Source organism: Dendrobates tinctorius, unplaced genomic scaffold, assembly GCF_039654945.1.
Source record: "Dendrobates tinctorius isolate UK_male_01 unplaced genomic scaffold, ASM3965494v1 ptg000086l, whole genome shotgun sequence".
Classification (NCBI taxonomy): Eukaryota; Metazoa; Chordata; class Amphibia; order Anura; family Dendrobatidae; genus Dendrobates; species Dendrobates tinctorius.
In genome coordinates, this window is record NW_027361754.1 from 4,938,611 (window position 1) to 4,953,597 (window position 14,987).

General features: G+C 46.8%; 2 protein-coding genes across 7 annotated transcripts in view; one reads left to right on the top strand and one right to left on the bottom strand.

Annotated features, from left to right (window-relative positions):
- The window catches only part of CDON (cell adhesion associated, oncogene regulated), a 122,693-nt gene extending 119,333 nt beyond the window's left edge, over positions 1 to 3,360 (top strand). For all 6 annotated transcript variants that reach the window (XM_073584954.1, XM_073584955.1, XM_073584956.1 and 3 more), the window contains one exon: positions 901 to 3,360. In XM_073584954.1, coding sequence (XP_073441055.1) covers positions 901 to 1,028 — 128 coding nt within the window. In that variant the 3' untranslated portion in view covers positions 1,029 to 3,360. The remainder of the gene's footprint in view (positions 1 to 900) is intronic.
- Positions 3,361 to 4,409: 1,049 nt separating this feature from the next.
- Positions 4,410 to 14,987, bottom strand: part of VSIG10L2 (V-set and immunoglobulin domain containing 10 like 2) — a 34,489-nt gene continuing 23,911 nt past the window's right edge. Inside the window, exons 7-14 of the mRNA XM_073585623.1 lie at positions 12,761 to 13,021; positions 11,249 to 11,500; positions 10,660 to 10,950; positions 10,070 to 10,387; positions 7,339 to 7,461; positions 6,776 to 6,800; positions 6,368 to 6,486; positions 4,410 to 5,134 (exon numbers count right to left, since the gene is read on the bottom strand). Of these exons, the coding sequence (XP_073441724.1) occupies positions 5,034 to 5,134; positions 6,368 to 6,486; positions 6,776 to 6,800; positions 7,339 to 7,461; positions 10,070 to 10,387; positions 10,660 to 10,950; positions 11,249 to 11,500; positions 12,761 to 13,021 (1,490 nt within the window). The 3' untranslated portion in view covers positions 4,410 to 5,033. The remainder of the gene's footprint in view (positions 5,135 to 6,367; positions 6,487 to 6,775; positions 6,801 to 7,338; positions 7,462 to 10,069; positions 10,388 to 10,659; positions 10,951 to 11,248; positions 11,501 to 12,760; positions 13,022 to 14,987) is intronic.

Genomic DNA, 14,987 nt, shown 5'->3' on the forward strand with positions numbered 1-14,987 from the left:
TCAAAAAAACCCTCAGGGGTCAAATGCTGCACACAGCCTAGAGAGTATCCCACATAAAGTCAATTAAAACATATGTCCTTTTAATGGTTCATTAAAGGTTAACACAGAAAAACATTACAAAAAAGTGCTCATGTGAACCAGTGCTCAATAAAAAATGGTTTGGTCTCACAATTGGTATTAGATATAGCATTCCAGCATCAAGGCATATCATGCTGGAGAGACGATCCACTCATGGGGATTCGAGACATGGGAAAACCAGTGTTAATGTAAAGTATTCCACTACACTCCCTGTCGTGCCCCAGTGTTACTCCTGTCCCAACAAGGACAGGCCCCAAGTGGATCCTGTAGTGGACACCCCCACTGATAAGGGGGAAAAATAGACAGAAGCTCCCTACGCGTTTCTTCCCCAATGGTGGAGCTTCATCAGGGGAGTCAAATAGATATAAAGCAGTAGGAAAGGATATATAGAATTAGTGTTATCCGTTAAGTCCACAGGCCCTGCAGTGGCGAGGTGCCTAACAAACTAGTGTGACTGTCCCTGTCACTACCAAGTGGAGTCCTGGACTTTATGTGGGACATTGTGTGGGATACTCTCTAGCCTGTGTGCAAGGATAGAAAACAAGGATACGGGAGAGTAGTGGAGGATGGAGGAGGACTTGGCTATGTCTGAGTGTGGGTGGCATGGTGGCTTAGTGGTTAGCACTGCATCCTTGCAGCGCTGGGGTCCTGGTTTCAAATCCCACCGTGTTTGCGTGGGTTTCCTCTGGGTACTGATAGGGAATTTAGTAGAGGATCGAGTACGAACGCCAATAATGTGTGTGTAAAGCGCTATGGAATTAATGGCGCTACATAATTGAGTAAAATAAATAACGAAAACCTATGCTTCTCTGACATTCCCAGGTGACGGTAGCTCCAGTATAAGAGAAGATGGTGGCTTCACATCACCAACTCCTATTGTTCTAAGTTCCTGTGATGAAAATCAGACTCGGACGTTAGACCGCCAGCAGCTGCCGATAGCAGAAGCATGAACAGAGCCAGGACTGCACTTTTCTCTTCAGAGCAGCATCACACGACTGCGTATCACGACTTTGCCCATTACAATGTAACGCAGTCGTGCTTTGGGCCCATGGGATGAGTACATCACTTGTACTCACTATTGTCCCACCTATCCCCAGGGACACACGAGATTCACTATTTATATCCAGTGCCAATATGGCTGCTCTGCTCACTACAACAGAAATGTCCTAAAAGCTGTCGCTGTATTGGTAGGACCCTCAATTGTGTTCCTGTGACGCACGCCAGGCCGGTACATGCACTGTATAGAAAGTGTAGTCTGTGTTGCCATATACAGAAAACATGCCCCCTGGTGTCCTGTGGGAGAAATAATCCTGACGGACAGTACCAAATTGGACAAACCACGTTTTGCATATGGCGTCCGATCTGTCCCATGACTTTTGGTACAACCAATCATGGCAGATAATGGCGGCTTAGAGGTGGTGTTAGCTGTGGCGCATTGTTGTTACTTGGCTTGTAAATATAGTGGCCAGTGGCGGACGGGCGTGGATGGCAGAGAGAAGCACTTTAGTCCTCGCTCTGTCCGTGGTATATGTGATTAAATTATATAAAGATATTATTTAATATTACTTATGCACTAATTGACCGTTCTAATAATCAGTAACGACCTAGTACTTACAGTCCTGTACACAGCCGACACAGCAATTTTTCTTTCCTGTATTTTGACACATTAGGTGAAAGTAAAATATTAGTCACCCTCGATGTGGCGCAGTGACGGCCGGAGACGTGAGATGTATATATGTTGTATCGTTGTCGGCGTGATGTAATAACGCGCCGCTTCTCATTATGAGTCGTGATGGCCGCCGTTGTGCTGGACCAATAATGGGCCGACTGTCTATCACTGGCCAGGGTGGAAGGTGGAGGGCTACGTCCCCATAGCTGGTTCGCCGATGGCAGCAGATACCTAGAACAAGAAAGGAATCGTCTACATACGCACCTTCCACAATGGCTGCCTCGGCAAGATCGACCCAAATAAGTCTGAATCCGCTCAAAATGTACAAATTCACGTTTGACTGCACTTTGTATTTTGCTCCCACTCTGTGCCCCTCGTAGGAGCTTCGGTGGCGGAGATCCAGGGGGCTGTTTGCGTCTCCTCAAGTTGCAGATCTGTTCGGTGCTCCCTTGGAGCGAGGTGAGCACCGAGGCGCTTGATTTTTTTTCCTGGTGGGCCTTGTGTGGCTTAATACCAAGCTCACCTATGAGGGGCAATGAGTGCACTGGTTGGCAGTAATACTGAGGCGATGGCTGCAAACCAAACAGCTCCACGTATCTCAGCTTCCTGCATCGTGAGCGAGTAGCACCCTTAATTTCTAGTTCATTTAATATCTAAACATGGTGATTTTGGGTGGGGTTTGGGGACCGTTCATGCTCTGTTCGGCAGCAACCTGAGACTGGACGTTGCCTCTGCTGTATGTATCCTCCATTCCGGAATGGGGGTCCGTGCTCTGAGCGAATCGCTCCCCATATTACTGACACCTGTAGGTCTCCGGCTGCGGGGGGCACTACTGCATTCCACGTGTGGTCAGTGCTGCTCCATACATGGACCAGTTTCCCCCATGTCCCTGATTGTGATGGGGTCCTGTATATATTTTTGCACGTTTTTCCACAGACTGTATAGTGACCGGCCCCTTCCTCCCCTCAGTTGACCCCCATTCAGCGGCAGAACGTTCCCCATGCAGCTCCAGTCCAGCTGCGGTGTAATTTATTAAAATGGCACTGTTCTAAGTGTCACGTATTATTTATGTCAGGAGCGCGAGGCGCCGGGCAGATTGCTTATGGTTATTATATTGGACTGTATATATATATATATATATATATATATATAGGGAGGGTGGCAGTTTGAGACGTCGGCCAAGACTCGATGGAGGCTATGATTGCTTCACTGCAACTTATGTAACTTAGCACATATAAAACTAGTCTGGGACTTGTAGTTCTCCAGCTGTCCACACGATGCCTCATCCTCCATGTACCCATAGTGCAGCACTTTCTGGGATTGTACAGGTTTGTGTCCATTCCCCCTGTACCGTGTACATACTCTGACATACGTGATCCGTGGAGACCACCCATGCCATGGGACCTCTGCTCACAACTTGCTGCCTTGTTCTTAGTTTTATTTTCTATAAAGTGTTATTTCTTATCATAGAAAAAATGACTTTATTTTCCTACGAAGAAGCGAAGTTATTCTGTCGCCGTTTGTACATATGTGTTGTAGGATTTCGTGTTTCCGGTTTTATCTTTTTGTTATATTGTAATATAATATTAAAAAGACAGATGCCTAATATACAACCCAGCGTGAGGCGTGGTCATTGCTGGAGCTGCAAGAGCCGACGAAAAGCTGGAAACGTCGGGAATACACTGCAGTAATGGCAGACATGTGAACCATTCACTTGCAGCAAGAAGTGGTACACTGCAGTATTAGCAGACGTGAACCATTCACTGGCAGCAAGCAGTGGTACACTGTAATAATAGCAGGCGCGTGAACCATTCACTGGCAGCAAGCAGTGGTACACTGCAATAATAGCAGGCGCGTGAACCATTCACTGGCAGCAAGCAGTGGTACACTGCAATACTAGCAGGCGCGTGACCCATTCACTGGCAGCAAGCAGTGGTACACTGCAATAATAGCAGGCGCGTGAACCATTCACTGGCAGCAAGCAGTGGTACACTGCAATAATAGCAGGCGCGTGAACCATTCACTGGCAGCAAGCAGTGGTACACTGCAATAATAGCAGGCGCGTGAACCATTCACCGGCAGCAAGCAGTGGTACACTGCAATAATAGCAGGCGCGTGAACCATTCACCGGCAGCAAGCAGTGGTACACTGCAATAATAGCAGGCGCGTGAACCATTCACTGGCAGCAAGCAGTGGTACACTGCAATAATAGCAGGTGCGTGAACCATTCACCGGCAGCAAGCAGTGGTGCTGAAAGCAAAGTATTGGAAAGCTGCCAGACTCTGCATTCAGGCTCACGCAGGGAGGAGACAGTGCAGAAATCATGGGATCATACAGGTAGACTGCGACTTTGTAATCTTTATGCATCAATAGTCTCTGCACGCTGGCAACAGGAAGATATTTATTTTTTACTTCCATTCAAAGATGGAAAATAAAAAACAGACCAAAAAGATTCGCAGGACTCAGTTGGCTGTACTGTGTGGCAACCGGACCCAGCTGGCAAGCAAGGGCCGGGGACTTAAGAGCCTGGTGATTACTAACACCTCCGTGAAGGTTTGCGAGGTGGGGGTCCATGACGACGTGGGGTCCTAGCCATCACAAGTGGCGCTCTGGGTGCCAGTGTACAAGTACAGTGTACAATAAAACTACATCGCAGACGTCATCAGGATCTTAAAGGGCTTTTCCAGTTTTATGTGCAAAGTTTTTATTGTGAAGTATGTAAAAAAACAAACACACCCAGGTACGAGGCTGATTCCCATCAGATCCAAAATATTAAGGAAATTTCTGATCATAAATAAGGTATTTACAGAAAGCCGATGTCTTGTGATGAGTGAACGTGCTGGGATAAGGTGTTATCAGAGCATGCTCAGGTGCTAACCGAGTGACTTCGGCGTGTTCGAATAATATGTTCGAGTCCCCGCGAATGCACGTCTCGCAGCTCAGGGATTGCCTAACAGGCAATCCATGGATGTGTTGCGGCTGTCGAACATCCTTTAGACATGCAGCCTCAAAGACTCGAAGATATTTTTCTAGCAAGCCAAAGACATTCTGTTTGTTAAAATGAGCATGCACATGTGCTAAATAAAGAAACTATTAGATGTTGGAGGTGTGAACTCAGATTAAGTCCCACCACAAATCCCCCAGCAACACCCGGATGTGACGAACCACCACCCTTCATAAGCCATAAACCACGTCTGTGATGGTGCCTTGTGTGGTCGGGTTACTGATCCATGCAGCCCAGGATTTCTGCGGCCACTTCCCTGCTCCTCAATGATGAGACCTTCATCTAGGATGATGCCGTCACAGTGATGGTGACATTGACGGGCGGCTCTTCTGAGGTTGGAGACATCTGGGACAGGGGCACCTCTGAGTTACTGGGAGCAGATGCTAATGGGGAAATAAAAATAAAAGATGTAAAATCAGCAAATTCTCTGGCAGAAAAAGAAAAATTGATCCGATTCTGACATTTCCCAGGTGGTCTCTGCCTCCTGTCTGGACTGAAGATGTCAGGACACTCCAGCCGTGACCTTCTCAGCTATTGCCATTCACTGTGTTTCCAGAGAATGGAACAGAGAATTGGGGTTTGTGGGGTTTTTTTTTTTTTTGCCTCCCAAAACCTTAGACTTTAACCAAAACTTACACAAGCGCTGAAATAATTGGGCCGATTAGACCGGGTGTAGGAGCTGCTGAGTGCAATCATCCACATCGTGGACGGGTGTAGGAGCAGCTCGGTGCAATCATCCACATTGGAGACGGGTGTAGGAGTGGCTCGGTGCAATCATCCGCATCGTTGACGGGTGTAGAAGCTGCTCGGTACAATCATCCACATCGTGGACGGGTGTATGAGCTACCAGTTATTACTTGCAAAGATGGATAGATGCACATGGCTAACATTGGTCAGTTTACCATCCGTGTGCAGCTGTTGTGCACATTGACCATAAGTAAACTGGTCTGAACCAGGCCTAAAGCTGGAGTCACACATAGCGACTCACCAGCGATCCCGACAACGATATCAACCTGTCAGGATCGCTGGTAAGTCGCTATGTGATCGCTGGTGAGCTGTCAGACAGCTTCACCAGCGATCAGCACAGCGACGCCGAGCGCGCGGCGTCGCTGTGTACATTAGTTACCAGCGCGCTGATGCAGGGAGTTGGTAACTAAGGTACACATCGGGTATCTAAGGGACGTGCGTCCCTTAGATACCTGATGTGTACCTTAGTTACCAGCGCGCTGATGCAGGGAGCTGGTAACTAAGGTACACATCGGGTATCTAAGGGACGCACGTCCCTTGGATACCCGATGTGTACCTTAGTTACCAGCTGATCGCTTGTCTCCCGCCTGTCACACGCAGCGATGTGTGCTGGCCAGCGGGAGACCAGCGACCAAAAATATGTCCAGGGCTTTCCTACAGCGATCAGCGATACCGTCAGTGGGGCCGGTTGCTATTTGCTGTCACACACAGCGATCTCGCTGGTGAGATCGCTGTTGTGTCACAAAACTTGTGACTCAGCAGCTATCTCACTAGCGAGATCGCTATGTGTGACGGGGCCCTAACACCGGGAGACCCTCTTTAATATGCACGATTACGGGCTTCACACAGTGATATGATAGGTCCCTTACCCTCAGCAGAAGCTTCTGCGGCTTGTGCATCTCCGGCACTGGCAGGTCCTTCATCACCATCCGCTGCGGTTTCCGCATCTTCAGGGTTGCGGATATTTTCTCGGGACTCAGCCGGGGAGCTAAGGAGCAGAAGAAGAGACAGGGTGTCATAGAAAGGCTCTCATGAAGACTGACTGACCTACCGAACATACACAGAGCGAGTCCGTAAGGGACAGAAGGAGGGGAGCGACAGCAGAAAGGCTGTGTGCTCAGTAACCAGTGAGACATATAGATCTGCATAGGAGCTGTATACACAAAATGAGCCACTTTTTAATCAACATTGCCTTCTATATAATTTTTTTTATTATAGATCGCCAAAAGCCATATAATTAGTTGTAATTTCACAACTCATGAAAGTATTTTACTTACGGTCTGAAGAACAAGTCATGTAATCCTGGAGAAGGAGATATAAGAAGAAATAAAACTGAGGTTAGAAAATATTGAAGAGTCATTGCAGCTGGACGCATCCATCATCTCCGCTCCATTCAAACTCCTATTAACTGCGTTCTTGTGACTGGGAAAATCTGAGGACGGTGGTCTCTGCTGGCGATCGGGGCGGGTGCCACCAGTTCTGCGTTTGCCATCTATGCAGGGGCTTCGGGCTAAAATACCCCTGTGCTTCAATGTAAAGTACTATGACTGTGTGTAGGACACTGCAGCTTGGGCATATGAAAACCAGGCCCTTGAGGAGGTGCGATGGGCACGGACCTGGCGCGATTTCTCATCATGTGTTTGCCAAATTTAGGAGAGATTCTAAAAAAGAGATTTTAATTTTCGACTCTCCCGTATTGGGTGTGAAACCAGCGGCTTCGCTCCATGGTCACCCAGAATCAGTGATATCAGATACGAATCCACAGTAATTAGCCGCAATGCGTCATGTGAACAGTAACAAGGCTGCACCAAGATCTGGAGATCGGGTCGTAATCACTCACGTGGGTTGTTCTCGCGGTTCCGGACAATGTACTGGAAAACCAGGAGGCTGGCCACACTGGCCACCAACATACCAGCAAAGCCAGCCCCGATCGCAGCAGGGTAAACGTTATTTGGAGGATCGGCTGGAAGGAAAAAAATTATACTAATGTGTAATAACAACCGGTTATAAGGGACGGTACAATATTATTCTGTATGGACAAATCTAATCAGTAAGGGATATGACGGCGGCCATTACTGCTCTGACACGGACAATCTGGTAATAGGCACACTGTGTGACAACTCGGGCGTTACAGTCGGGTTGTCAGACGGTGAGACTCAAACACTGACTAACCAAGAATATTTACAGTGAGGAAAACAAGTATTTGATCCCTTGCTGATTTTGTAAGTTTGCCCACTGGCAAAGACATGAACAGTCTAAAATTTTAAGGGTAAGTTAATTTTAACATTGAGAGATAGAATATCAAAAATAAAATCCAGAAAATCACATTTATAAATTATATAAATGTATTTGCATTTTGCAGTGAGAAATAAGTGTTTGATCCCTCTGGCAAACAAGACTTAATACTTGGTGGCAAACCCTTGTTGGCAAGCACAGCAGTCAGACATTTTTTATAGTTGATGATGAGGTTTTCGCACATGTCAGGAGGAATTTCGGTCCACTCCTCTTTGTAGATCATCTCTAAATCATTTAGATTTTGAGGCTGTCATTTGGCAACTCGGAACTTCTACTCCCTCCATAAGTTTTCAATGGGATTAACGTCTGGAGACTGGCTAGGCCACTCCATGACCTTAATGTGCTTCTTTTTGAGCCACTCCTTTGTTGCCTTGGCTGTTTGTTTTGGGTCATCGTCTTGCTGGAAGACCCAGCCACGACCCATTTTTAATGTCCTGGTGGAGGGAAAGAGGTTGTCACACAGGATTTTACGGTACATGGCTCCATCCATTCTCCCATTAATGCGGTGAAGTAGTCCTGTGCTCTTAGCAGAGAAACACCCACAAAACATAAAGTTTCCACCTCCATGCTTGACAGTGGGGACGGTGTTCTTTGGGTCTTAGGCAGCATTTCTCTTCCTCCAAACACGGCAAGTTAATGCCAAAGAAATCAATTTTTGTCTCATCTGACCACAGCACCTTCTCCCAATCACTCACAGAATCATCCAGGTGTATATTGGCAATCTTCAGACGGGCCTGCACATGTGCCTTCTTGAGCAGGGGGACCTTGCGGGCACTGCACGATTTTACTTTTACGGCGTATTGTGTTACCAATGGTTTTCTTGGTGACTGTGGACCCAGCTGCCTTGAGATCATCAACAAGTCCCCCCCCCCGTGCAGTTTTAGGCTGATCTCTCATCTTCCTTATGATCAAGGATACCCCACGAGGTGGGATTTTGCATGTAGCCCCAGATCAATGTTGATTGACAGTGATTTTGTATTTCTTCCATTTTCTTACTATTGCATCAACAGTTGTCTCCTTCTCACCCAGCGTTTTACTTACGGTTATGTAGCCCATTCCAGCTTTGTGCAGGTCTGTGATCTTGTCCGACATTCTTAGAAAGTTCTTTGGTCTTGCCCATGTTGTAGAGGTTAAAGTCTGACTGATTGAGTCTGTGGACAGGAGTCTTTTACAAAGGTGACTATGTAAGACAGCTGTCTTTAATGCAGGTATCGAGTTGATTAGGAATGTCTACCTGGTCTGTAGGAGCCAGAACTCGTAATGATTTGTAGGGGATCAAATATTTATTTCTCACTGCAAAACGCAAATAAATTTATATAATTTATGCAATGTGATTTTCTGGATTTTATTTTTGATATTTTATCTCTCAATGTTAAAATTAACCTACCCTTAAAATTATAGACTGTTCATGTATTTGCCAGTGGGCAAACTTGCAAAATCAGCAAGGGATCAAATACTTATTTCCCCACTGTAGGTATTTTCCAGGCACAGAGTTAAAGGGAATCTGAAAAGTTTATAGAGAGAAGAGAGTAGAATTACTGACCACTAGAGATCCGACAGCTCAGACCCGCCACGTCCAAAAAGTGACCATGGTCCGTCCATCAATCACCTGACTGATGAGGGTAATTGGCTGCAGCATCAGGTGTCTGGTGGTCGGGACATGATTGTATCCGATCCTGGCGGACACCACTGGATTCCAGTGGTAAGTAACTTTCTTTTTCTGACATGGATGCCTCGCCTCTGTAATCTTTTAAGAAGTCATTGAAAACCCCTTTAAGGGTCAATAAAAGGAGAAAAAAAAAAAAAATAATGAGCACACTGCTCCTCTCTTCTCCTCCCTTGCAAGAACAGGGGCCACTGGACTCGAAGCCACAGTACACTGGCTATACGAGGCAGGAGATCCAATCACAGTGGTCAGAGAGCGGCTGCCATAAGGGCAGAAATTGAGTACACCCTATATATGCTGCAGCAGCCTCCATCCTCACTGACCACTGAGAAAGAAGAAGGGTCGGATGTTTCTGCAAATCGACTAAACTCCTTAGAAAATCCCCAAGATTCCCCAGAAGAACATGAGTATGGAAAGGAATAAGGAGCGGATGTCAGAGTACAGCACCACTTCTCACATCTGTATGCTGGAGGTCCGGGCCCCGTACGAGCCCCAGAAGGTAGCAAGGTCACCATCATCACTGGTAAATGTCAATCACACCCCGGCACTGGTATATTTGGTACAAGGGTACCAATACTTTTGCACCAGACCCATGGACCTCAGACTGTACCTGGTGTTTTCACCTCAGAAGGAAAACCCGTAGTCTTATGGTTGACGGCCAGTATCCTAAAGGCATATACGATTGAAGGGTCCAGTCCTCCAAGTTTGTGCCCCCGGATTTCAGGCTCGATGTCATTGGCCACCGTGTCCCAGGTAGCGGCCTGGACGGATCGCTTAGGAATCGGGACGGATCGGATGCTGGCTTGTCGCTGGACCATAAAACCAGTCAGGTCCCCGGTGCCTTGTGTCATCCACTCCAGATCCACCTCTGTCCTCTGCCGGCTGTAGAGAAGTTTACTGATGGTCACATTGGGGGGTGTAGGATATTCTGGCAAGGAAACACAAAAACGGCTAAAACAAACAATTAATTAGGCTTACTTTACATCATTTTCTGGGACTTTTGGTTGCGCCGGTGGGATGGGTTACAGTCTCAAAAGACTTGGAAATGGAGTTTGAGGGAAGCAAATACTAGGGTTTCTTCTCCCCGATTGTTGGGTTCCTTCTCCCTGGTGTGGTTAGCTTTCTTCTCCCCAGTGGTTGGGGAAGCAGAAGAAGAAGGGGACCCCATTTATAATTACAACAATGGCAGCTTGTACTCACTGTTCACACGCAGCCCCAGTAACAGGGACGTGTTCCCCACAGCGTTGGAGGCCAGGCATCGGTACAGTCCGCTGTCCGTGTCCCACACTGTCTCCCGCACCGTCAGCACCGACAGCCCGTTCTCCCGGTATATGCCGTACTTCTGGGAATCGGTGATTATCTCCTTGTTGGAGTTGTCGTACCAGGTGATTTCGGAGCTGGGGGTGGCCAGCGTTAGGTGACAGCTCAGCTGGACATTATGTCCTTCTAGTATGGAGGTGTCAAGATTCGGAGAGTCCAAAACTGGAGCCACTGCGAAAAGCGGAGGAGCAGGCTGGTTCAGCAAATATTCTGTAAATTTACATATGGTCTATGTGACAAAGGTGCAAATATAACCGAGCAGACAAAAGGGGGGAGAACAAGGCAAATATCAGAGGTCGGCACGTGCTCAGGGGTCACACAGTGAGGACCTCAAACTATGGGGGCTCAGGGGTCATCGCCATCACCCCAATGTCCTGGAAAAAAAAGCCAAATTATCCTGAAATTAAAAGCTTTGAAACATTTATAAACTTTGTGGCATTTGTCTATGTTTTGGTGTTCTGTGCCTTACCGAGGCGGATGAGGCAGTATGTGGGCTCCGCCATCATGGGGTGCAGCGCGGTGCAGGTGAATAATCTGCCGTTGTACGTCCGGTCGGGCTTGAACACGTAGATGTTAGAGGACTCCTTTATGTCTCCGATCTCATGGTTATTCCATTGCAGGGTGATCCGGGGCAGCCCACCACCCCACTCACACGTCAGCATGATGAACTCATTCATCTTCGTGGCTACCGCAGAGCAATTGGGGCCACCAGGAGGCATCACTGACACAAAGGAGCAAAATGCAGCAAATGAATAAACTGTGCACAGCGGGTCTACACATCACCTCCTCATCACGGAAGGTTTTTATGGCAAAGATGCAAAAAATATGAGTGAAATAAAGATTAAAATGACCGATACTTTAAAAAAAAAAATTAGCAATTTTTTTCGTTATTTTGCACATCACAATCTGTATAAAAAATAAATTTTTACCCTGGACACTGGGGTTATATTATATTATACCTCCATCCTCATGTACCTTACACAACACTTAACATGACTGATAACACCTCTATATACAGGTGATGTCACAGCACACCTGCAATGACTGAGAACACCTCTATATACAGTAGATAACACCTGATACCATTCACAATAAGTGATTTCACAGCTCACTTTCTCCTCCGGGACAATGACTGATAACTCTATACACAGTATACAGTAGATAGCACAGGATCCACCATTCACTATACGTGATGTCAAAGATCACCTTCTCCTCTGATACAATGACTGATAACACCTCTATATACAGGTGATGTCACAGCTCACCTCCTCCTCCTGTACAATGATTGATAACACCTCTACATGAAGTAGACAACTTAGGATCCATCATTCACAATAGGTGATGTCACAGCTCACCTCCTCCTACTGTGCAATGACTGAGAACACCTGTATATACAGTAGATAACACAGGATCCACCATTCACAATAGGTGATGTCACAGCTCACCTCCTCCTACTGTGCAATGACTGAGAACACCTGTATATACAGTAGATAACACAGGATCCACCATTCACAATAGGTGATGTCACAGCTCACCTCCTCCTCCTGTACAATGACTGAGAACACCTCTATATACAGTAGATAACACCGGATCTACCATTCACAATAAGTGATTTCACAGCTAACTTTATCCTCCAGTACAATGACTGATAACTCTATACACAGTATACAGTAGATAGCAGAGGATCCACCATTCACAATACGTGATGTCAAAGATCAGCTTCTCCTCTGGTACAATGACTGATTACACCACTATATACAGGTGATGTTACAGCTCACCTCCTCCTGAACAATGACTGATAGCACCTCTGCATACAGGGGATGTCACAGCTCACCTCCTCCTCCTTCTGTATAATGACTGATAACACCTCTATCTATATACAGGGGGCGCCCTATAGCATATTGGACAATTAGGCTGTGGTCACCCTGGATGTTCCCTTACGCTCCATCACTCACAGTGGAGTGGCGGGGTCGTTACTCACCCACTGTGGTGCTGCAGTTGATGTCTTTCTTGAGAGACGGGTGGGAGACAGTGCAGGTGAAGGCGCTCCCGTTCCGCAGTTCTGCGCCATTTTTTACCACGGTTGTGTTTGAGTTTGACACAATGACTTTGCTGACTTCATTTGGTTGCACCCAGTGGACCTGCGCCAGGGGAAGACCCCCTGGCCAGGAACACCACAGCGCCACATCCTTGTAGTTACCGTGAGGCTGTGCTGTGCAGGTGGGAGACCCCTCTGGTAAATCTGCATGAGAAATAGTGAGAATGCACCAAAAACACATCAACGGGCACAATACCCGCCATATCACCTGCCCGTCACTGCCGTCTCGTCACGTTCAGGCCTCTGCGTAGACAAATTAATGTGAACGAATATGATATGTACAAAGTACTGTGCAAAAGTGTTAGGCAGGTGAGAAAAATGCTGACAAGGGACAATTGTCATAAGTAGAAGAGATAATGGTTTATTTATATCAATTATCAAAACCCAAAGTGAATGAACAAAAGAGAACAGAAAAAACCATTAGTATATGATGACCGTCCATCGCCTCCATCATCAGTACCTGGTGACCGCCCGTCACCTCCATCATCAGTACCTGGGGAACACCCGTCGCCTCCATCATTAGTACCTGGTGACCACCCATCACCTCCATTATCTTTATTTGGTGACCGCCCGTCACCTCCATCATCGGTATGTAATGACTGCCCGTTGCCTTCATCATCAGTATCTTGTGATCGCCTGTCGCCTTCATCATCAGTATCTGATGACCGCCTGTCGCCTTCATCATCAGTATCTGATGGCCGCCTGTCACCTTCCTCATCAGTATCTGATGGCCGCCTGTCGCCTCCATCATCGGTATCTGATGGCCGGCTGTCGCCTCCATCATCAGTATCTGATGGCCGCCTGTCCAGACCTTTTGTGTATCAGGTTCTGGATCTTTCTATGTCTTCGTACAAAACCACATAGTAGAGGGCGTATCTGGTCCAACTGGTTGCTGCCATTTCTGAACTGAGGCACTGCTGGAGATCTTCTGATTTTAGGAAGGTAAGCTTGTTGTGTCTTTCATCTGCTGAACCAAGTTATCTTAGCTGATCGCTGCGTCTCCGGACCGCAACATTGCCCATTTTTTTGTGTCTCTTCAGAAGATCTTCAACAGCACATTTTTAAACTTCTGTAAGCTGTGAAATCTTTGCCTGTAGAGACCTTACTGATGCACTATAACTACCTTGTGTCTTGTTGCTGATATCAGTCTTTCCATGGTGCATGACTTATGACATGAAACTGTCTACCACATCCTCAACTTTGTAGCAGACTTTAGCTGTTCCTCACTCAGTATTAAGCCTCCTATACAGATGTTTCTGTTTCAGTTCATGACTGTTTCATGATAATTGTCAGCTATTTGGTGTAATCAGTCACTCCTACACAGAACTGAAATCCTACAAAATCCTAAGGTACCTTGTAGAAGTAATAGAAGTAACGGGAGGTTACCATATACTGATAATGGAGGTGACGGGCGGTCACCAGGTACTGATGATGGAGGCAATGGGTGGTCACCAGACAGTGATGATGGAGGTGACGGGCGGTCACCACATACCGATGATGGAGGAGACAGGCGGTCACCAGATAATGATGACGGAGGCGACAGGCGGTCACCACACACCGATGATGGAGGCGACAGGCAGTCACCACATACTGAAGGAGGCAACGAGTAAACACCAGATACTGATGATGGAGGCGATGTGCAGTCACCAGATGCAGATGACGGAGGTGATGGGCGGTCACCGGATAATGATGATGGAGGTGATGGGTGGTCACTAGATACTGATGATGGAGGCGCTGGAAAATCACCAGATACTGATGATGGAGGCGCCAGACAGTCACTAGAAAATGATGACTGGGGTGATGGATAGTCATTAGATACTGATGATGGAGGTGATGGGCAGTCACCAGATAATGAGGGTATTTACATTTCTCTTTTCTTTACACACTTTGCATTTTATTCATTCATAAAGATAAACCATTAATCCTTCTATTGCTGCACTTTTTTTCCCCCTCACCTGCATAAAACTTTTGTAGCGTTCTGTATATAATATCAGCACGTATCACAAGTGCAAGTTCTGAGGAAACACTGCAGTGCAAATAGGCACTGCCCGCATGGAAAGTCAGACATGAACCCAATATAAGACGATTGCCTCCAGCATACAGAAGGTTG